Source organism: Carettochelys insculpta, chromosome 9, assembly GCF_033958435.1.
Source record: "Carettochelys insculpta isolate YL-2023 chromosome 9, ASM3395843v1, whole genome shotgun sequence".
NCBI classification, from domain to species: Eukaryota; Metazoa; Chordata; order Testudines; family Carettochelyidae; genus Carettochelys; species Carettochelys insculpta.
The window spans coordinates 44,352,653-44,376,731 of record NC_134145.1 but is presented as its reverse complement, the minus strand read 5'-3'; the positions used below and the strand labels follow the sequence as shown (position 1 = coordinate 44,376,731).

The following is a 24,079-nucleotide window of genomic DNA, read 5'->3' as shown; positions in this document are numbered from 1 at the left end:
TAAGTGAAATATGACGCCTAAGTAAACTCCAAGTGTACTGATAGAGGGTTTTGGGGGTTTGTTTTCCATAAGGTAGGGGAAGACATTGGAAGGTTATCAATATGGACAGTTAATAGAGTACATTAAAACAGTCTTTAAAATGTAGACTTTTAGTGAGCCGAGGTATATCATATGAAAAATGAGGTTATCTTAACATATCCTGATCTTTTTATCATATATATATTGTTGCAACTAGGATGATCAAAAGGAAGAAAATGATATGGCAGTGAAACGGGCAGCATTATTGGAGAAACGATTGAGAAGGGAAAGAGAGACTCTGCTTCGAAAGCAGCAGTTGGAAGCAGAGCTAGAACATAAGAAGGAAGAGACGAGGTAAAACTACTTGTGTATGCTGAGTGCAACATAAGCAGTAATAATATATTTGAGAATCTTTGCTGTGGCTAAAATTTCAGACATTGAGGCCACCCTTCCTTCTTTGTTTTGTGAAACAAATCCTTTTCCCATGGTGAGCCCAATATTTTACATAAATCGTTTTACGTAATTGATTTGAGGGTGTTCTTATGTTTGCAAAATGAGTTAAAAATGTAGACAGTATTCTGTTGTAGCCGTTCCTAATTGAAAGAATAATTTTTCTTATGTACTTGTGCGTAGAGTTTCATTCATACTATGCGAGTATATGTTCTTTGAGTGCTTGCTCATGTGCATTTCAGTATGCGTGTGCACAAGCCTGCATGCCCAGCTGTTGGAAGACTTTTTCCTAGTGGCTCCCATTGAGTGAGCTGTAGCATCCCCTGTGGCAACATCTCGCTGCTGACCTGCGCCTCACTCTTTCTGCAGTGATGGTCATTGGAGCTTTGTTCTTGCTCTGCAAGTTCTTCATTATTTTTCTAGTTCACCAGGTTTGTAATGTAGATTAGTTTTATTGTTCTGTAGTTCGCCGTTCACTAGTTAGCAGCCTGGGGTTCCCTCTCTGCTTTGTTTTAGAGCTCTTTAGGCATGCAGCAGCAGCCCCATAGCTTCATGCCTGGTTCAAAGCATGGGACCCACATGCTGCATGTCTTAAGTGTTTGGGAGAAAGCCATCTCCGTGATGAGTGCTCCATTTGTAGGGGGGTTAAGCCTAGAACTAAAAGCGAGAGGGACCAACAGCTTAAACCTATCCTCATGGAGTCAGCAATGCAGCTGCAGTCACAGGAGAGGGCCTCCACTCCCTGTGTGCACAGTGCATTGGCCTTAGTGTGAGAGGCCTTGGTGCTGCCTTGAGATGAGTGTTGCAGACACCAGAACTGCTCACGTGGAACCGGCTCCTCTTTCCAGCACTGCTCACTCTGTCCAATGCTGAAGAAGAAGAAATAGATCAAGTGAAGCCGCTTCCCATCTTGGCACATGGAGAAGGCCCTGGCTGTGGCCCATGAGGTACCAACCCTAGTGAGGCCTAGTGTCTTGGCCCTGGCACAGTTGATTTTGGTGCCCAGGCCAGGGCCATTGAGTCCAGTATCTAGGGACTCTCTGGAGGCCCCAGTGGTGGATGGAAGCTTAACTTCCGCTCCATGTCAGATACATTTGTGGAGGCATGGGACCTTATTAAGTTGACAGCCTTGGCACCTCACCAGCCCATGCCAAGACATTCGCTGGCACCAGCCTTGGAGCAGGCTCCAGTACTGATGTCACACTGGGACTGCAAGTACATCAGCAATAGTGCACATGGCATCAACAGAGAGACTGGTGACAGTGCCCCCCAATGCATTCTTTGCCTCTGTTCCCTGTGCTGGCACTGAGTGTGGTTTCAGCATGGCCGACACCAAAGCACCAAGGCCCTCCAGCAATGATGGCACAAGAGACCTTCGCAGCACCATTCCCCACAACCATTTGGATCTACTCCATCCTAGTCTGAGTTGGAGTACTCGTCAGCCTCAGATGCGGAGTCCTTTCTGTCCAGCAACTCTTAGTATAGATTGTGACCATTTCCAGCACCACTCAGGGCACCATTGCCCAGATTTCTCAAGGGCACCAGTGCAGATGAGGCTGCCACAGTTGTAGGCCCTGCCCCAGTGTCTCTTTTGGACCCCATGGGCTTACTAACAGAGCCAGGGGCAAGATCCACCAGCCAGGGCTACTTTGGTGGCAAGATCCAAGCTATACCATTGGTCATTTCAGTGACCTCTTCACCCCTACCAGTACTGGATATGCTAGCGCCTTATGAGGTTCCAACCTCGCGGTGCTCCTGCTGGTTATCACTCAGGCTCCCCCACATGAGATGGAGGCTCTGGAGGATCCACAAGGGCAGGAGGATCAGGTCCCTTTGCACACATCCTCATTGTCTTCTGCACATTATGTGGCAGCAGGGACATCCCTATCACCCTGTCTGTGAACATGAGGGGGCAGCAGGACCTGTTAAGATGGGTGGCCCGGAGGTTGAACTCATAGGCCAAAGAAGTCGTGACAAATGCTGACCCGATTGTGGGCATGCTGATGCCAGAGGGCTCAGGCAGGGTGGCCTTCCCTGTTATAAAGACCATTCAAACCAATACTAAAGACATGTGACAAACCTTACCATTGGTCATACCCATGGCTAAGGGCATGGAGCATCACTTCTTTGTCCCACACAGGACTTTTGAATGTCTGTATACCTAGTCCCTGTTGGGTTCCCTGGTAGTGGCAGTGGTTAACCATAAGAAATGCCAATGCCAACCTGGTTCCATGCCCAGAAATAGAGGCTGAGGTTCTGGACCTGTTTGGTAAGAAAATTTATTCTTCCAGTGGTCTTGAACCAACACACCCTCCTTCGCCATTACGCATTTAATTCCTGGCATATCATGGCAAAATTCCAGGAATTACTTCCCTATGAGGGGAGGCTGGACTTTTGCTGTGATCATCCAGGAGGGCCAGATGGTCTCCAAGACAGCTCTACAGGTGGCACTTGATGCTGCAGACTCAGCTGCTTGAACTATGGCAATGGGCAGAGCCATGAAGTGTACCTCCTGGCTCCAAGTATCCAGCCTAGGAGCAGTGCACTATTTGGGACCTGCCATTTGACAGGCTCACATTTGCATCGTCTCAAGGATCATCCTTAAATCCTTAGTCCACACTCCTGTTCCACAGCAGAGGCAATACTGACAATTGCTGCTGCCTTGCTACTCTCAAACTCCTAGATAAGACAATGGCTGCCATAAAGGCAGGAGAAATAATAATAGGAGAGGGCCATCTCGATCCTCCTCAGGGCGGCTCCAAGGCAAATAGCGTCTGGAGGGAGCACCCAGGAAGAGAGCACCAGGCTCAGTACCCGATTCTTCCCTTCTTTTTGGAAACTGTCTGTCCCATTCCTACCAGGGTTTCGCCAGCTCTGATTATCCCTTCACTGGATCTGGGGGTCTGGTTCACTGCCCTCAATCTTAAGGACACATGCTTTCATATTTCCGTTATCCTGGTGCACAGGCGATTCCTGCAGTTCATCATAGCAAACCACCATTATCGGTTCAGGGTGCTCCCCTCAGGTTGGCCACAGCTCCCCTGGTATTCACAAAGTGCATAGCACTGGTAGCTGCTTTCTTATGCAGGCACCATGTGCAGGTGTTCCCATGTTTGAACGATTGGCTAATTATGTGTGATTCCATGGAGCAGGTGCTTCAGCACATGGATCTCACAAAGGCCACTTTCTCCCAGCTTGGCCTTATTCTCAATGCCCACGTCCATCCTGATCACCAATCCAGTGAATCAAGTTCATTGGGCCCTGCTCGACTCAACTTGGGTGACAGCTTCCCTACCCAAGGCCCATTTCCGTACCATGGCCAGTCTCATCCAGACCTGATGTGCTGCCCAATCATGACAGCATGCAATTGCATGAAGCTACTTGGATATATGGTGGTCTGCACCTATTTCCTATGTCATGCCCACCTCTGCCTGTGCCAGCTTCAAGGATGTCTGGCATCAGTACTCAGGCTATCCCAGAACCACCCATGCAGGGTGCTCATCAGTGTTCTCTGTAAGCTGAGCGCCTCCGGGGCCTCCCAGGAGAGATTCACGTGCTGCCCAGCTGATTAGCAGAGCCCTCACAGCCATCCACAGTGAGCAGCATGGGTTTTTATGGTGGTGCACATCCACTCGTGCCTCTATGCAATTAACAAAAGTTATTCTGCCCAGGGGTGGAAGAAGTTAGAGGGAACACTGGTGCACACGATCCCACCAGGGATTTTTGCCTTACTCAATTTGTGGCTACAGGCCCAAGTAATACCTATGGGAGTTCCCTTTGTCACTCCACAACCAGAGGTCACTGTAGTCACAGACACCTCAGACACAGGGTGGGACGTGCACTTACTTGACCTGCACATCCAAGCACTGGGTCCAGAGCAGAGCTGTCACTGCACGTCAATGTCTGGGATTTCCAGGTAGTCTGCCTGGTACATCAGCTGTTCCTGCAGCATGTGAGGGGGAAATATATGGTGATCCTGATGGACAGCACAATGGCTGTGTTTGATATCACCAGACAGGGTAGTGCTTGTTCCTCTCTCTCCTGCCAGGAAGCCCTCATTCTGGGAATTTTGTATGGAGCATTCAGTCCTTCCTCAGGCCTCATCTCTTCCAGGGGGCGCAGAACAGCCTTGCAGATCACCCGAGTCTCTCTTCTCAGTCACATGAATGGTCGCTCAGAGTAGACATGGCCCTCACTACCTTCCAGCACTGAGGACGTACCCAGGTGGACCTGTTCATGACCCAACACAACTGGAAGTGTGTCCGCTTTGGCTTTTTTCAGGGCCACAGCAGGGGTTCCCTGATGGAGGCTTTCTGACTAATATGGACAGGGCAGTTTCTTTAGGCTTTTCCTCCCATTCCTGCTCCTGCCCAGGGTCCTCCTCAAGATCTGCAGGGTCAGGGCCTCAGTCGTACTTGTAGCCCTGGACTGAAGCAGACAAATATGAGTTCACTGTATTGCTGTTCCTGTCAGTGGCTGAGTCAATACCTCTTCCCCTCTACCTGGATCTGGTTATGCAGGACCATGGCCACCTCTGGCATCCAAATCCCACACTACATTACATCTCACGGCTTGGTAGATCCATGGCTCTGCCATCATGAGCTGCAGTATTCAGACTTGGTCTGAGAGGTTCTTCTGGAAGCTGCAAACCATCTACTTGTTTTACTTACCTCACTAAGTGGAAGTGGTTTTCCATGTGGTGCCTTCCAAACAGCACTTCCCCAGTGCAGGCTCTGGTGCTTCTCCTCTTAGATCGGAGGGGTAGCCGTGTTAGTCTGGATCTGTAACAGCAACGAAGGGTCCTGTGGCACCTTATAGACTAACAGAAAAGTTTTGAGCATGAGCTTTCGTGAGCGAGTCTGTGCTCACGAAAGCTCATGCTCAAAACTTTTCTGTTAGTCTATAAGGTGCCACAGGACCCTTCGTTGCTCTCTCTTCTTAGACTACCTCTTGCACCTAAAGCAGTAGGGGCTGGTGGTGACATCCATTAACGTGTACTTAGCAGCTATCTCTGCCTTTCACCCAGGGGTGGGGGTGTGCTCCTTGTTTGATGTCCAAGTGGCGAGCTGCTTTTTTAAGGAGCTAGACAGACTTTGTCGCCAGTTGTGGGCTCCGATCTACCATGAGACCTGAACTTGTTTTTTTCATGCCTAATAGCTCCCCCATTTGAACTATTGGTCACATGCCCCTTGGCCCACCTGTTGTATTACTTCAGCCACATGTGGTGCACCCTTACCCATATACTGTGTTCTGTAAGGACAAGATGCAGTGCTAACTTTCACATTAAGCAAGACATGTTCCTCCCAGTGTTTTTTCCTCATGCTACTGCCTGGGAACAGGTGCTGCATTCTCTGGACATGAGGTGGGTCTTGGCTTTCTGCTTAGGCCTTTCCACAAGTGATTTTAGAACATACAAAGAGCCTTTGTTCACATCACAGCACCTGTCATCCTGGATCACCTCTGCTATGACCTGGCTAAGACTCAAGCCTCACAGGTGACAGCACACTGCATCTGGACTCATGCCTCTTCGGCAGTTTACCTGGCTCACGTTCTGGTCCAGGATATCTGCAGGACAGCAATGTGTCCTTCTGTCCATACATTTACTATGCATTGTGCTATCACCCAGCACGCACGGGACGACACTGTGTTTGGCAGAGTGGTGCTGCAGTCTGGCACTAGGTGAGGCCCAACCCCTCTTCCACTCATACTGCTGGTAAGCCACATATCAGAATGCACAGGAGCAAGTGCTCAAAGCAATAAATAAATAAATAAAAGTTACTTACCTCTGCAACTGTTGTTCTTTGAGATGTGTTGCTCCTGTCCATTCCAGACCCTCCCACATTCCATCGGACTTTTCTGTCAAGGAGGAGCTGATCAGGGTGTGAATCAGCAGGGGTATATATGCAACATCAGGGAGATGTCACTGCAGGGGATGCCACAGGCAATCAGATAGGTGCTGCTAGGGAAAAGTCTTCTGCTGGTCGTGCACAGGGGTGTGTGAACACCTGTTGGAATGGACAGAAGGAGCACATTTTGAAGAAGAGTTACAGAGGAAAGTAACTGGGTTTCCTCATCCTGTTTTTTATATTTACAGTGGGGGGAGGAGTTTAGGTCTTCAGATAGTGAAAACTTACAGATTTATATCAGCTGAAGATCTGGACCCAAATCTTCTGCTTTCCTTGATACAAATAAAATCATGTCCAAAATCTATGGTGAAAGAAATATAATATAAATGGATTTAAAAAAGAAATCCTACAGTCTGAAGCATGGTACTAATTTTTCCAATAGCAGCTATGTTCAGATATGTTACATTTTTGAACTGTTCCAGAACTGTGACTAGACCAATTCCTCTTCTTTGTATATGAGAACTGGAAAATTCTGGAAATCCTATAGCCACTTTTTCCATGTCATTAATATCATTATGTTTACAACTGCTGGTCTTTATGAGGAAAAGATTTTTTTACTAAAACTTTATTTCATAATTTCTTAGGCGCAAGACAGAAGAGGAACGTCAAAAGAAAGAAGATGAAAGAGCACGCAGAGAATTTATTAAGCAAGAATATATGAGACGGAAACAGCTAAAGCTCATGGAAGAAATGGATACTGTAATAAAGCCACGCCCCCACTCAGCCAAACAAAAAAAGCCACGTCCAAAATCTATTCATAGAGATCATATTGAATCACCCAAAACTCCAGTTAAAGGTCCACCAGGTAACAAATACCAATGTAGATAAAGAGTCTGTTCATGCTAAAACACCAGCTTGACTTGTGGTACTAACCAAAATGTGCATTGATTAGCTTCTCAGGCTAAACTGATGTACAATTTTTGAAGATGCATGTGACTGAATTGGAAAAAGGTAGAATTTACAAATGAAAGTTAAAGATGACAAATGTTGCTGCTATATTATGCATGCATGCATACAAAAACAAACACAAAGGTATGCTAGATGAACACAAGCAAAAATGCTAATGTCTGGCACAATTTTATGCATGCTCATGTATTCTTTCCAGCCACTAACTTCTTCCTTGCACCTGTAGAACTAAGAAAGAGTAGACCATTTCGGAGATGTGATATTAATAAATAAAATGTGACCATAAGGTAAGAGTCTGTAAGCTGCTGCATCATCATAGACAAGAATTAAAGTACATCTGATAAGTTACCTTTATTTTCCAGTGTTTTTATTACTACTTCACCCACTCGCCTGATTTAGTGCATGTGTACTTGTGATCCCTGTGAAAATAGTCCTGTGGGAAACTGTGGCATGGGATTAATTATTTAATAATATAGAATAACAATTTCAAAGAAAATATTAACAATTTACAGTTAGAGGAAAGTATGCGGTTCCTTCTTTGTGTTTTTAGCAGTAAGGCTTCCATATCCTTCTCTGTCATGTCATGTGTGCTGTATCATTGCTAGTTATTACCTCCATCTCATTTTGGTTCAATTAAAATACTCCATGACAATCCATTCAAAATTTTAGTTTATAATGGGTAATTAACTGAACTTTAGCTAGCCTCACTTTTCTGATTTTTGCAGCTGTAATCATCTAGCGCCCATGATTTAGTTCTGTATTTCACATTAATGTTTAGACTCAGGAAACTCTGGGTTCAAGTAAGTTTCATTGGTATTGTATGTAAATACCTGAATTAGCTGTGGGACATATGCATGCAGGCATACTGTGTATAGGAATAAGAACATTTATCAATTTTCCTGTGCTGGTGTTGTATCTAATGAACAGACTCTTTGCTGTTTCTGTGTGTTCATAAATTTTAACTTTGTTTTTATCCAGGTTCACAACTTTATCGTGTTTTTTCAGTGTCTAGTCTTTCATTAGCATCGCTGAACACAGGAGACAGTGAAAGTCTGCAGTCAGGCAAGAGAACACCAAGGTAAATCTGCAATAAGACCTTTATTTATCATGAATTAATATTTACCTTCAGGAAACTGGCATTCCACGACTGTATCAAATGCTCAAAGTAACCAAGTTGTATATGTTGTATTCTGACAACTGATACTCTTTCCTGATCTGAGAAACTGATCCTTACATTGTTGGACGATGAAGAACTGAGCCATATATGTTAATTTTCCCAGGTGCTGCTAATAAAACTGGTTGGGTGGCTGTACATGAGTGCAAAAGAGCACATTCACTGGATTTTTATCAGTGTGATCTCTCTACCTCCCCTCCCTTGAGCTTTTGGTTCAACCTGTAGATTCTTTTTTCATATACTACCAGCATATATGCCATAGTTATTTTCTGCTGATCTGATGGGGGGTTTTGTTGTTTTTGTCGGTTGCATTTTTTTTCCTAGCTGCTGTTCAAAAGTAATCAGGAGCTCACCAGAACTTAACTGGCATTTTTTTCCCCACCAGCCTAGGCTGAACACCAGAATATATTGTGAGTTAAAAATCACTGTGGTTTTCATTTGAAAATTATATAGTGAAATATTGAATTAAATAAATAAATTGAAAAAGAGAGGAGAGAAGAAAAAGGAAGGTGTTATACTACTTTGAGGGTTGCTGTGGGTGCTCCACCTTACACGTGTCAGCACTGTTCGGCCCACAGGCCGAAGATTTTTGTAGCAGTGCCCCTCATCCGGCTGCCCACACTTGCAGAGCACAAGCTCAAGATGTCCGTGACAGATACTGCCAGTCATTCACCTCAGTTCTTCTCTTCTTGCCCCGGGCTCCAGTGGCATTTCCCTCTCCGGCCCTCAGACCTGAAAAACAAACATACAAGCAATCAATTGAGAGAAGAAGAATAGTCTTTAAACAGGCTCTGTAACGTGAAACAGACTTTGAAAGCTTAAGAAAGAAACACAGCAAGGAGAGCTGCTGACAAGGCTGCTTCGTAAACTGCCCCAGCCATTTGCCTGGTCCGCTTTAAAGCACAGCCAGCCACTCACTCGTGCCCAGTTTCCTGGGCTTTGAAGAGTGCTCTGTCTGTGGCGTCTGTCCCTCTGTCAGACAGCCCCTCTTGCTGTGTCTGGTGCTTGGGACACCAGCACAAAACCGAAGGCTGTCCTCACTGCGTCTGGCTTGTGGAACAGGCTTTGGCTCCTGCAGAGCAAATGGACTGCCCCCCCTCAGATGCAGCCCACCAGGGGTCAAGAGCGCTGACAGGGCTCTGGCACAGGCAAGCCCTACAAAGAGAGGGGAGATCCCCCCAGAGGCAAGAAGAGGTCATATGCCTTATAGGGCTCTGTGTTCCCAAGAGCACAAGAGACCACCTCAAAACACTGCGCTGTTGCCCTCCGTGCACTTAAGTGGGCAGCCCAGGTGTCCTCATGGAAGAAGTGAGAGGAGAAGTCCAAACCCTCCTTGTCTAAAGCAGTGGGACTCTTTCACAAGTCCTTTGCCTCAGCTCAGCAGACCTAGCCCACACTGGCATCTGCTTTCACTTCTCCTGCCTCTGCAGGGAGAAGCACTGAGAACGTGGTATTGGAGAAGTACCAAAACTCTGTCAGCCACTACTGTTGCTTCTCTCCCCTTGGTATGGAGAGTGTGGGGCCTCCAGTACCAATGCCCCCCACCCCACTATTCCTGCTTTACATGTTGATGGAGGTGCTGTTTATTACCTCTACTCCAAGCACTGCTCTGTGAACTGAGGCTCTCCTACTGTGACACCCCTGCAACTGGTTTTTCTAGTTCCTTGGTTTCAGAGGACTACATGCCACCTCTGAGCAGTACAAGGAGGCATCCTAACCTGCCACAGCCACAACACTGGCAACACTACTTGGCACCCCCGTCCATAACACCCAGCCTTGCTGTATTGGGTTCCATTGGGGGGGGGGCGGGGGGCGTTCAGATGACAGCCTTGGCCACAGCCCATGACACAACCTTTCTTGGTGCGGAGGGGCAGACCCCGCATGAGCAAGCATTTGTCTACTAAGTCAAAGCTATCTGAGATTGAAGAATGTGCCTCACACTCCGGGGGCAGGACCGCTCGCCCTCTCCCCTGCCTCCACACCTGTTCTCTCTGTCTTTGACTGCTTCAGTAGTACAACTTGCCACCTCAGATGACAATTCCAAGTCCTTTGAGGACATCTTTCAGAGAGTCACATGCAGACTCAAAATACCCCTTCCAACATCAGGGGACTTGAAACACAAATTGACCAACATTCTCCAGACATCTACACATAAAAGACTGGCAATTCCAATTAATGAGGCTCTGCTAGAGCCAGCCAAACTCCTCTGGCATACCCTGGCCTCAATCATGCCCACCTCAAAGAGGCTAGAACACAAACATTATGTTGCCCCCAGAGGTGCAGAATTCCTTCTCACTTGCCCGCACTGAAACCCATTGATAGTGGATGCAGAAAATCAGAGAGGAAAGCAACACAATTACAGGGTCAACCCTGAGGACAAAGACTGGAAAAAGCTGGACGCAATGGGGAAGAAAGCATATTCCTCACCCAGCCTACAATTTCAAATTGCCAATTATAGCAGTTTAGCCCTGCTAGCCAGATTAAGTCATCATGTTTTTGACCAGCTGTACACCTTCTCTGATGCAATTCCTGACAACAAAGCAGAACAATACAAGGTGCTTATAAGCAAAGGCTGTCCATGCTCAACCTGCAAGATGCATACTTCCATATATTCGTTCACCCAGGACGTTCCTCAGATTCACCATAGCAAATCAACATTACCAATACAGGGTGCTTGCCTTCTGCCTATGTACAGCACTGAGGGTCTTTTCAAAGATGGTGGCAGTGGTCACTGCATTCCTGAGAACAAAGGGAGTAACTATCTTTCCCTGTCTAGACAATTGCCTGATAAGGGGCCAATCCCAGGCACAGAACGAGCAGACAGTGTCGTTTACAAGAACTCCTTTCTCCAGCCTCGGCCTGTGCATAAATCTTTAAAAGTGCACCTGTACGCTGACCCCAAGACTTGAATTCACAGGGGCTCTCCTAGACTGCCAGACTGCTACAGCCTCTCTCCCACCACACAGTCTGAAGATGATACAAGACCTTGTCACTGGTCTTCAACTTTCACCAACTGTACCTGCCAGGCAATGCCTGTGCCTCATAGGTCACTTGGCAGCAGCGATATCGGTGGTATATGCACGTTTACGAATGAAACCCATGCAGGCATGGCTCAGAGTGGTATTCAGGTCCCACCTACACCCACTGAACAAGTCACTGAGCATCCCAGCCAAGGTCAGGAGTTCCTTCACTTGGTGGATGCAACCCAGCAATGTGCGCGTAGGAATGCCTTTCCAGAGACTCCCTCCTACACTCACGATCACATTGGACGCCTCCCTCTTGGGATAGGGTGCTCATCTTGGGGACCAATTAGCCCAGGGTACATGGTCCCCAAATGAGCAGCTGCAACACATCAATCCCCTAGAGTTGAGAGCAGTTCAGTACATGTGCATGTAAGTCTCCACCCAGAGCTCCAACACTACAGTACTCATAATAACAGATAATGTGACAGGCATGCATTATACAAACAAACAGTGTGGGGAATGCTCAAAACAACTCTGCCAGGAAGCAATACTACTCTGGGAGTGGTGTATCCCTCATCAGATCCACATTGTTGCAGCTCACATCCCGAACAAGAACAACATACCGGCAGACAGTCTCTGTCTCATTTTTCTCAACAGGCTATGAGTGGGAAATCAACAAGTCCTCCATCCACCACGCTTTCCGCAAGTGGGGCTTCCCAATGATAGACGTGTTTGCTACAGCTGCCAACATTCTCTGCCCACTGTTTTGCTCCAGACATGGAACAGCCTGCAATTCTAGGGGATGCATTCAACATCATATGGAATGCACCTTTTAATGTATGCATTCCCACTGACACCCCTCAGTCAGAGGGTGATAGCCAAGATAAAGCGAGACAGAGCTCGGGTCGTTGTCCTAGCACCGAGTCTTTACTCACCTTTCAGTCAAACGATTCCTGAGTGGTCTTCAAAACCTGTTTCCTCTGATTAAGGACCCAACACGGGCATGAGACCTTAGTTTAGTTCTCTTATGGGGAAAACCTTCCAACCATGGGCCACCTGCTCCCTATTACACCTCTCCATGAAGGTAGCTTTCCTTGTGGCACTAACATCAGCATGCACAGTACAAGAGATGAGCGCTGTCATGTCAGAGCCTCCCTACACAATGTTTTACAAAGACAAAGTGGTACTATGTACACACCCTAAGTTCTTCCTAAAAGTGCTCACCTCATTCCATTATAACCAAACAGTCTACCTACCAGTATTCTTCCCCAAACCATGTGCCAATGATGAGCACAGGTCCCTGCGTACCCTGGACATTCAGCGAGCACTGGCCTTTTACCTGCAAAGAACACAAGATTTCCACAAGACAACTCGACTGTTTGTCTCCATGGCTGACAGATCCCATGGCATGCCCATTTCCAAACAGAGACTCCCTGAGTGGATTTCCAGCTGCATGAGACTTACTTATGCTAACACAGATAAACAGCGTCCTGCTAATCTTTGGACACCTTCCACACAGGCAATGGCCACATCTGCTGCCTTTCTCCAGGGTGTATGCACAGAAGACCTATGCAGAGCAGCAACGTGGGTGTCTGCACATACTTTTACATGTCACTATGCCATACAATTCTATTCTGACTCTCAGACCAAGTTCGGCCACTCCATACTATTATCGGCCGACGCATAAAATCCGAAGGTCCCACCTCCAAACCTCAGAATTTCTCTGTAGTCACCTAAGGTAGCGTACCCACGGGGACCCTCGAAGAAGCAGAGGTTACTCACCCTGTACAAGTAACTGGAGTTCTTTGAGATGGTTGTCCCCATGGGTGCTCCACCACCCACTCACCTCTGCTTCAGATGTCTATCTAGGTGTCCAGATCAGAGAAGAACACAGGTGACAGGCTGTCCACACATGAGCAGTAGCTCTCTGATGTCTCAAGCCTGTGTTCTGCATGTGCAGGCAGCTGGGTGAGGGGCACAGCTAGGAAATCCTTCAGCCTGTGGGCGCAGTGGTGCTGACACACCTAAGGAGGTGCATCCATGGGGACAACCATCTCAGAGAACTCCAGTTACTGCACAGGATGAGTAGCCTCTCCTTCTGAGGCTCATCTCAGACTTAACCCCACTTTATACTGTAGCTTTCATGAGGTACTGTCTCACTTTTCTTTATGGTGTGAGCACTGGCTCATTGCTTCTCACAATAGTGCAAAAATTCTTTTTACTGTGTATTTGGAATCTCTTGCAACTATAACTTTTTTTCTTTTAGGAAGTGTACTGTAATTATAGTTAGATATTCTACAGAAGAAAATAGACTTGGCTACACTGGTTTTATTTACACCATATTAGCCACATGGACGTACCTGTATTCATGCAAAAACTTAGTGCAGATATGCTGCACTGAAGTAAAAATGACTTACATCCATTCATCTTGCTATGGTTTTAAATTTGACTCAGAGCTTTGAATTTTCAGAATGTTGTAGAATCTAGTAAAAATTGATGAGAGACATGTAATTTGCAGGCTCCTTGATCTAAATTTATTTAGGTTGAGGTAGAGAAGGTGGAATTGCATAATTTCCCCCTTTTTTCTCATGTCAGTGAGATGGAGGGGGTTTCTTTCAGGATTGTACTGTGTGAATTTCACAAACACACTTTGCAATCTCCTTCATGCCCCAAGTAAGCAGAGTCAATGTACAGTAATATTTTAAGTGAAATTAGCTTCATTAGCTGCTCAGATTTTACCAGATGTCGTTTAAATGTGCTCAGATAAAGTTTTAAATCACATTCTTTCTCAATTTCTCTAAATAAGGCCTTTCTCTTGTTCAGGACTACCTCCATGCCAGGTTTTAAACTTGAACAATTTTTGCAGTTGTTCTGTTCAAAGAAATTTAGAATTTAACTGAAAAGAAATACCGTTGAAGGGATTTTGCTCACGCTTTCCATAAATAAAAATATTCACATTTGAGCAAGGATGTCATTTCATAAAAATACAGGGGTTACTGATTGGAGCCGAGTGTTCTATATATGTCAGCATATAAAACATTGTATGTCATTACATTATGTCCCACAAATTCTGGTTGTAGGGCTATGAAACATTTTTGGGAGAAAACAAAGGTGAAGGGGGAAAACTCCCTTTCTGGCTCCATGGCTCCCCTGATTTGAAGGAAATAAAGTATTGAACATTTTCAGCCCCAAAGATTAATGTTTGTGAAAATAGGTTATAATGGAAACTGTTTTGCTACCTTGACTATAACAGTCCTTACTGGCAACTGCTATAACAATGCCATCATCAGTAGAAATGGGAAAACAATTTTTATTTCTAGTTATTTATCCTCAAGAGCAGGCTTTTTCCCTATGGAATATTCTCAATGTTTTCTTCAGCATAGTTCTAAATGAGTCAAGCAACATTCAGTAAGACTGTGTTGCAGTTTAACAGATTTTGTTAGAACTCTTTCCTTGACACACAGTCTACTACTGTTACTTTTAGTGATATCTTTTTGGAACACTTGAAATAATGCATGCAATAGAAGATAAATTTAGGCAGTTGCTCCTCTAATTCTTCTGGTAGTATTACATCTTCTAGCTTTTAATCTACATTTCATATCCTGCTTTCTTCGAGCATAGTACATATTGAATCTTTCTGGTCTGGCACCTATGGGGCCTGACCAGTCCCAGAGAATCTGCTGGAACACGGCAGATCAATGCTGGCCAGGGACTCCATTTTTTTCAGGCTGCCAGAGGCCCTATTTTTCACAGTCTGCTTTGATTTCCCCCAGCAGTCAAGGGCTCCATTCTCCTGGCCCCATAGTGCAGCAACAGTCCTGGCCCCAGCCTGCCAGTTTCTCCACAAAAGTACTCCCAAAAATGTTGGACCAGAGTGTTGCTGAGCTAGGGAAGTCTGGGTTATGGAGAGTCAACCTGTAACATAGGCTAAGTTTTCCTTCTATGTTAAAAAGCCACTCTGCTGAAAATAAGGAGGATTTTTCTATAGCTACGTTCTGCTTAGTTCTGAAAGGAAAACATATTTTTGTACATTTTTTAGGTCTGAGTCTGTGGAAGGATTCTTATCTCCAAGTCGTTGTGGTAGTCGCAATGGGGAAAAAGATTGGGAAAATGCATCTACAACTTCTTCAGTGGCCTCTGCTACAGAATACACAGGTAATATTCAGGCATAAGAAGGGTCTGTGTATGGGTAATTTTGGTTCTCCATTTGCCATTCCTACAGTGTGACTGAGGACTCTTCCTTATAGGCTTGAAATTAATCTAGCATAATATACATAAAAATATATATGTCTAGACTGTCTAAAAATAGCATGATTCAAAATATACAAAAAGAAATTGGTACTATAGGAAATGTGGTAGATTTAATAAACTAAATTACAAAAGTAGGCCAAATCACACAAACAATTGCACGAGTAATTTTTTGTACATTCTATTAAAATTGTTTCTGTGGCAAGGGGAGAAAAGAGTGTCAAAAACATAGGATTAGTACTTAACCAAAAAACTTCAAAGAGAAAAATATAAATTACTACAGGAGAAAACATCTGTTCAGTAAAATAAATTTAAATATAAAAGAATTTGAAGAATTTTTTAACCCAATGATGTACCATAGTGTACATCTTGTTTCAAAATATTTTAAAATAAATTGTTCAAAAGCTAAAGATTTATTAAAAAATGTTGCTTTCTAATATTTCATTGCCCTATGATTTTAACAATAATGACATTATCTTCATCCTCTTTTTCTGTGTATAGCATGTGATACTACAGAATATCTTGCATTACTATAATAATAAAATCTGTGGTTTTTATCAGTGTAATATTGCACAGTCCAGAAAAATATAGGTCTGAAGTGTCAACGGGTATTGTAGATGAACAAATTTTTAAAGAGGTGAATTTTGATCTATGGGGCTGTGCCACTCTAGGGCTGCATCTACACTAGCAAGTTCTTTCGAAAACTAGATCAGACTGAGGGAATGTCGAAGTGAGGCACTTATTTTGAAGCTGCCCCCATCTACCCTGTCAATCTGCAATTCGCAGTCTGCACTTTGAAATTCATATGGCTGTCATTATGCTAATGAAGTGTTGAATATGCATGTAAGCATCTCATTAGCCTGCTTTTAATTGCCTCATTACAATGCCACCTCTGACAGGAGAGTGAGAGTGTAGAAGCAGCCTCTGAGATCACTTTCAACCAACTTAATTGCTTCTTGTCATCTCCTCAGAGTTTAATGTAATACAAGTACAAACACTGAATTTAGGTTGTCTCCTTTAATTCTCTCAACAAGACCCACTACATAAAACTTGGATTTTTTTTAACTCTTCAGACTTAGTTTTTAAATGCAGTATTTTTTTTAAAAAAAGACATTTATGTAGCTAAAAATCAATTTATCAGCAATCAACTTCCATTCCTGTCTACATGGAGGAAGGTTAATGGGAGCTTTTTTTCCCATCAACCTTCCTTATTCCTCACAAGGAGTTCTGGGGTGAACTTTCGTGCGCGTGCATGAAACAAAACCCCAGAAGATCAACCCTGAGTGGGTCGATCTTCTGCAGTAGCATGGCTCTAGTCATAGGGACTGTTTCTAGTTATTCCTGATGAAACATGCCCTTCAGGCTGTCTTGAATCACCTGTCAGAGTCCACATCAAGTCCTTCTGCTGTCATTGTAGACAAATTACAGCTGGGATTCCACTTTCAATCTCAAAAGGCAAGAAACTAGTAAACCTAAACACTGTGACAACTTGTCTGTTTCTCACTTGAAAACTAGGGGCAAAAGAAGAAATGAAACAAGTCATCCTCCTAGTTGAATACAGGATTTTTTTAATACAAACATCTGAACACGAGTATATTATGGTGTGAATTAGTTTTTATGAGGCTTTTTCAAGGTAGATTACTAAACTGCCCCTATGAAGATGCTGTAATACTGAAAGACATAATGTTGAGTGAATCTAGTAACATTTTTTAATATTTTTTCAGTTTATTTCCTTTGTGGGTGCTAGGACTGTATTGTTACCTACACAAATGACAAATGGAGAATGTATTCATAGTGTTCAAGATGGCTTTCTATACATAGCTTGTGGAATCACGTAGCTTGATCTTTGTCAATTCTGTTTCATAGGCCCAAAGCTGTATAAAGAGCCCAGTGCAAAATCCAATAAGCATATTATTCAGAATGCTCTGGCTCATTGTTGCTTAGCTGGAAAAGTAAATGAAGGTCAGAAGAAGAAAATACTGGAGGTAAGAAAATTTTGCTTCTGATGATTAAAATATTTGATCCATCCTGATTTGGACAAAAGGTTGGAGGGAAGAGGGGAAAGAAATCTTCCTCCCAATGCTGTGTAAATGCTTTGTGGCTGGCTATAGTCTGTGATCCCGAGCCTGAAGGTACAAAAGATCAAGAGATATTATGGAAACAATTGGATAAGATCATGTAATTAAAGAATATAATAATATTTATGCTGAAGACTAAATTATATGCACAGGCAATCTTAATTCTGGGGTTTTCTAATTTAAATGCCTGATTTAGCAACATCATTCTTTTCACCTGTTTTGTGGTCTTTACAGTGTTATTTTCTAAGTTTTTTTTAAGCAAACCAAAAAAAGCACTTCACATTTTGTGGAACCTGTATGAGTCATCAGCAGAGTGGGGATCTTTAGATCCACAGCCCCAATGTCTACTATTTAAGCTACCTGGTAGTGAGAGCAAACTGTTATCCTCAATATGTATATGGGCCACCTGAGTGTTATGACACAAACACTTAGCCAGTGGCCTTACTGCTATTTGCTGAGAGCAGAGCAATGTCAAAACTTAAGATCCTGGGTTCGATTCCAGATTGTGGATGAGCATGGTGCTCTAGTATGTAAGGCCTTCTGCTTGCAGATTGCCACTACTACCAAGCAGGAAGGTGCTAGACCTTCTCAATCCTACAGGTATAAAAAATTTTAACCCGGGCGAAAAAACCCAACAAATTATTTCCCCTTACGTCCTTAGGAACAGCTGAACTGGCATAGCTTATTTGTTTAATTTTATTTAAAAAACTGAAAATCCTTCCTACGGCACATATCCAACATGCAAAAATTCAGCTCCAACAGTTGAAGTTTGGGAAAACTGAAATCATCTGAAAATGGGGTCTTATGGAAAGTATTGTATGACATGAATTATTATAGTTCAGCCCATACTGGGAATTGAAAATAAAAACTCGTACAACTTTGCATTGAGGGTTTTCTACATGCTAAATAAATTTCAAATTGTGAACGCTTTTTTTTTTTCTTTTAAAGGAAATGGAGAAATCTGATGCCAATAACTTCTTAATCCTCTTCCGGGATTCAGGATGCCAGTTCAGGTCTCTGTATACATACTGCCCAGACACTGAAGAAATCAATAAGCTGACTGGGATAGGCCCCAAATCAATCACAAAGAAAATGATAGAGGGACTATATAAATACAACTCTGATAGAAAGCAGTTTAGCCACATACCTGCTAAAACAATGTCTGCCAGTGTTGATGCAATTACCATTCACAGCCATTTGTGGCAAACCAAGAGACCAGTAACTCCTAAAAAACTCTTACCTACCAAGGCATAGTAGATGGAGAAAATATTTTCTTCAGACAGTTCTGGTAAAATTGCACTTCTTCTTTACTGCCTATAGAAAATAGGTTTCTAGTTGCCAACAAGACTTAGAGAACTTGAAATTGGACAAAATGCCCTTATCGTGCACAACTGGAATGTAAAGACAGTATTTAGGAGTACTTTAGAAGATTGTCACTTAGGTGATACAACTACAAGTGACAATGGAAATGTCTGATTTGTGTGTGGAGATTTGTATGTGTTTATGCAGACTATAGGGTACATTTGCTCTATATTTTGGTTAGATAAGCACTGAATGTTGTTCATCTGCAGTGACTGAAATAGATTTTTTTTTACATTTGTTGCCTTATGCTTTTGTGCTTGTTTGTCTTGAAATTTAATTTTCTTGCTACTTTTTCTTTCACGTTGCTTATTATTTTCAATGTCATTGAATTTTACTTAATGAATCTCATCCTAAAATACAAACAAAAAATGTTTTATTATGAGGTACAGAACATTCTATGGTTATTCAAAGATATCCTGGTCTTGTTCTGAAAGACCCTCATCATATGTTCTCCTGATTACAGAAAGACTCATTCCACTGAGTACTAGTTTGTATATTTTTTAAACTAAATATTAAGGGAATCCTTTGAGCTGCTTAAAGGGAGATTCCTTCAGATTAAATTATTTATTTGGCAAATAAAATATTCAAGAGAGTCACGGATTTCACTAATTAATTCTGTTCTTTTCAGCTTAGGTCTATCTAATTCAGCCTTAAAACAGATTTTGCTGTGGATAGACAGCTGATTTGGGTTTCAGTCTGTCCAGATTTTTAAAAAGTAAATCACTTTTTTACATACTCTGACAGATGACATTTTAAGAATTTTCTGATCCATTTTAAATAAGTATGGCAAAGAACCTGGTTGATATTTCAGTGTTTATAATATAAACATTTTTGAAAATAGGCATTGCAACATATTTCAGTATTATTTACGAAGGGCTGTACTTTAATTTCATAACAGTGTTTCGTTACTTTACATTAGTCATTATTGTGCTTTAATGTTTTTTGTATAATTATTTCCAGTGTAGTATTGTTCTTAAAAAAAACAAAAAACAAAAAAAACTACAGACTTGAAACCTCCCCCAGATCTGTGGGTTTTTGGCAAAGTGTACCAGAGGATTAATTGGTGGGAGGAGAGCAAACTCATTCTCAGGAAAAGATTTGAATGGTTTATGATCTTGTTCTGTTTGTGTTGTGACAATTGTGTATGCATAAGGACAGTATTGTGCTATAACTATGTAGCTTATTCTATTTTATGGGGAGCAGAGATTAAAATTATGTGCATTTCTCTCTTTGAACTGCTTAGAGAGAAATAATGCCTCACTACTATCATGTATTCATTTACTTATACAAGAGTAACAGGAATGAGATGTCCTTAAACAGCTAGAACAGTACTTTTTTAATTACTATAAGGCCTTAGGCATAAACGCATTGGGTTGTTTATCAACATTTTCTCAAATGCTGTCAATATTTTACTATAATTTATGTTCTTATATGTATGTATATTTGTTAAAACTGTAAAAAGAAGAACACTTTAAAATACATGTTAAAGATGTATGTGGCTGAGAATTACTTGTGGGTAGCTGATTCTTATTGTTTGCATGTATATGATCAGGAAATCTAACTCTCTTATATTTCAAGTGTATACATACAGTGTATATATTATAAAATATTAAATATGAGGGGAAAAGAGGGTTTGCATATTCTGCCTGCAAGATAGCTCAAAAAACTACTGTTATATGAACACGTGTGTAATAAAAATTAGTTCAAGAAAAGATAATGCTGGTATAGTTGCCAATGGATGGAATTAAGAGATGGGGATATATATGGTGAATACATCTCTAAAAGTTTATCATGGGAGGCTTTTTTTTTTTTTTTTAACTAACCAAGGGTTTGACTGAAGACTTGCAACATTCATGATTACATTGACATCCATCTAAAGATAGTGAGTTAAAATACATGCCAGATGGATTCTTTGAATTATTTAAACTATAATTGAATGTATTATGTTCATATTTGTCTATGGAGTAAAAAACAAAAGCAGTCTACAGGTAGAGTATGAATAATGCAGCTGTTCGGTTAAGTGCTCACAATCTAAAATTTTATTAAATACAGGAAAAGTGAAGATGGATGCTTTTTCCTTTTTAAGCCTGTACATTTTCTAATTACAGTAAATCTTTGGGTCATGTTTTAAAAAAAATATACAAGGAAAAAGGGTTTTTCTGAAGGTCATCATTTATCACTGATCTTTTCAGAACACACTGGTGCTTTCATAGGGGGTATTATTATTGTTGCTATGATTGAATTTGCCAAACACTCAAGTTAGTTTCCAGAGCAAAATTCAAATTCTAACAGTCATAACTGCTACTGAAACCATGTTTTAAATTTTAGTGTGACTGTTTGTTTTTATCATTTGGCTGTTTAAAGCCAAATTCAGCTATTTAACTATGATTTAATGGGGCACTGTTGAGAAATGTACAGTGTATTGTGTGCTTGTCCACTTCTGTGGATCTTTGCTTCCATATTTTTTCAAATAATGTGCTGTAAAATATTGTCATATTGCTACTTATGTGGTACCGTGTAGTTTTTCCTTTCATTTAAATAAAAGCATGGCACCAAAAATCATACATTTTTCTCACACTCTCTTGTATTATGTTTGAAAATAAACTCAAAGTGTGATTAATCAATTTACCTATCTGTTCAAGGCATGCTCATTGTGGTAGCTGACCCCTTACAAATTTCAGAAAAAATACATACAGCTTTCTATTTTTCGTTTCATCCTCCATTTACCATAGAATTATAGACCAGGAAGAAATTGTGAAAGGCCATCAAGTCCAGTCTCCCCACTCATGGCAGGACCAGCCACCACTTAGACTACCCTGACAGGTGTTTGTCTAACCTGCTCTTAAAAATCTCCAATGATGGAGATTGTACAGCCTCCCTAGAAAATTTATTCTAGTGCTTAACTACCCTGACAGGAAGTATTTGCTAATGTCCAACCTAAACTTCCCTTGCTTCAATTTAAGCCCATTGATTCTTTTCCTATTATTAGAGGTTAAGGAGAATATTTTTCCCCCTCCTTTTAACAATCTTTTACTTACCTGAAAAGCTATTATCCTGTCTCCTCTCAGTCTTCTCTTTTCCAGGCCTAACAAACCCAGTTCTTTCAATCTTCCCTCATAGGTCAAGGTTTCTAGACCATTAATCATTTTTGTTATTTTCTTTGGACCTCTTCCAATTTGTCTGAAATGTGGTACCCAGAACTGGACACAGTACTCCAGCTGAGGCCTAATCAGCACAGACTTAGAGCAGAAGAATTATTTCTAGTCTTGCTTATTACACTCTAATTAATACATTCCAGGATGATGTATGTATGTTTTTTACAACAGAGTCACAGTCAAGACTCATTTACCTTGTGGTCCACTATGATCCTCAGATCCCTTTCTGCAGTACTTTTTCTTAGACAGTTATTTCCTATTCTGTATGTGTGAAACTGATTCTTTCCTAAGTGAAGCACTTTGTATTTGTTTGTTTTATTTAACATGGAACTCAGTGTTCTATAATCAGAAGAAGAGCAATGAAGAGTATGAAATGTAATCATAATCCTAATGTTTTCCAAAAGTAAGTTCACAGTTGCAGGCCAGTTGCCAAGAAAATTTTGTCTCATGTATACTTGTCTCACTCTTGTGGTTAATTTCCACTATTCTAAAGGACTAGTCTAATTATGGTTGGTTATCATTCAAAGTACTCTTTTCATGTTAATAGCTTTGGTTCATCCTGTGGAGGGTTTTTTGAAATTAAAGTCTTGTACTTCATTGCTGTTTAAAGGGAAATGGTATGAAAGACAGAACCTGGGGTAAAGTGTACCCAGTTATTGGTGTTCACTCAGAGAAGGGCTGCTGCCTTTTGAATGAACCAAGGTTTCCTAAAAGTTGTCAGCTTTCTGTGAAATCATTTGTACTTCCCAAATGATGTGTATCTTTGTCAGAAGAAGTTTCCAAAAGTTCTTTTTCCACATATGTACCTTGGGAATTTAAATATTTTGGGCTAAACTATGGCCATTTATTGGATTTTATTTTTTAAAGCTTTATGGTCTGTTCTGCATACTTTCCTGTAATACCAGTGATCTTGATTTTGAGGGCTAGGTTTTCAAATCTACAAAATATAAAACTCACCAGTGGATTTTTCCAGCCAAGTTTAGAGACTCAACTGAGGCTTCAGCTCTCTCCTGTTAGTTTATGGAGTTGCTAAAAATATGAGAAGCCAGGAAATCTAATAGCTGTTATAACACTCAATAAGGCACTGGTTCAGAAAATCACTTAAAATATGTTTGTCTATCACTGATTCTGAGGCTTCGCTTCTGCAGGAGTGTTAGAAGAAGGTACCTAAATCACCTTGATCAGGTACTACTTTAGGGTGACAAAGCTATAAACAGAACAAAGATATATTAAAACTGTTAAGCAGTACATAAATTGGTTAACTTCAACAACAACCTGAAAATGCAAAATCACATTCAAATTCTTATATTCCAGTCAAAAACAAAAGTCAGATATTTTTCTTGGGGAGTCAGACACCAAAGACATTACAACAAAATATGCTGGATAATCTGGTCATGGTAGAAAGAGCCTGCTGGACAGCATCTTTTTACCTATCTAATGGATGAAAGTAAGAATTCTGTAAATAGATCAGAAATTGGATACAAACACGTCACTGGTTCTCTGCTCTGAGGTCCACCATACAAAGTTATGGGGCAATGCTTGACCTCATTCAAACAAGACTTTAAAATAAGCTGACATGGTGGTTGTATTCCAGAAGATTCGTGGTTCAAGTCTGTGGGAAGTAATGTTGCTGCTATTGAATCAGCAAGGTAACTATTAAACAACCTCCCGCTGGGGATTCGTCGTACAGGTTCATTAAACACCAACATTTGATGCTACAATGATGGTCAAGTACTCTCTAGAATACTTATATGCACTTGTGTTAAGCATTTGGTTGTGGGATTTTTTTTACAGTGTTTGCATAAGTTTCTTCTCTCAC

At 41.9% G+C, this 24,079-nt stretch overlaps 1 protein-coding gene and 1 long non-coding RNA gene across 5 annotated transcripts in view; one reads left to right on the top strand and one right to left on the bottom strand.

Annotated features, from left to right (window-relative positions):
* Positions 1–21,721, top strand: part of CAMSAP2 (calmodulin regulated spectrin associated protein family member 2) — a 185,256-nt gene extending 163,535 nt beyond the window's left edge. For 2 of the 4 annotated variants that reach the window (XM_075002278.1, XM_075002276.1), the window contains 6 exons: positions 236–372; positions 6,959–7,179; positions 8,286–8,358; positions 15,457–15,572; positions 17,532–17,650; positions 18,692–21,721. In XM_075002278.1, the coding sequence (XP_074858379.1) occupies positions 236–372; positions 6,959–7,179; positions 8,286–8,358; positions 15,457–15,572; positions 17,532–17,650; positions 18,692–18,997 (972 nt within the window). In that variant the 3' untranslated portion in view covers positions 18,998–21,721. Of the gene's footprint in view, positions 1–235; positions 373–6,958; positions 7,180–8,258; positions 8,359–15,456; positions 15,573–17,531; positions 17,651–18,691 lie in introns of all 4 variants that reach the window. The other 2 variants (XM_075002277.1, XM_075002275.1) reach the window with 1 other exon arrangement.
* Positions 1–24,079, bottom strand: part of LOC142017438 (uncharacterized) — a 47,820-nt gene that overhangs the window by 4,500 nt on the left and 19,241 nt on the right. Inside the window, exons 4-6 of the long non-coding RNA XR_012646526.1 lie at positions 9,128–9,186; positions 6,603–6,675; positions 6,252–6,473 (exon numbers count right to left, since the gene is read on the bottom strand). This is a non-coding gene — a long non-coding RNA (uncharacterized LOC142017438). The remainder of the gene's footprint in view (positions 1–6,251; positions 6,474–6,602; positions 6,676–9,127; positions 9,187–24,079) is intronic.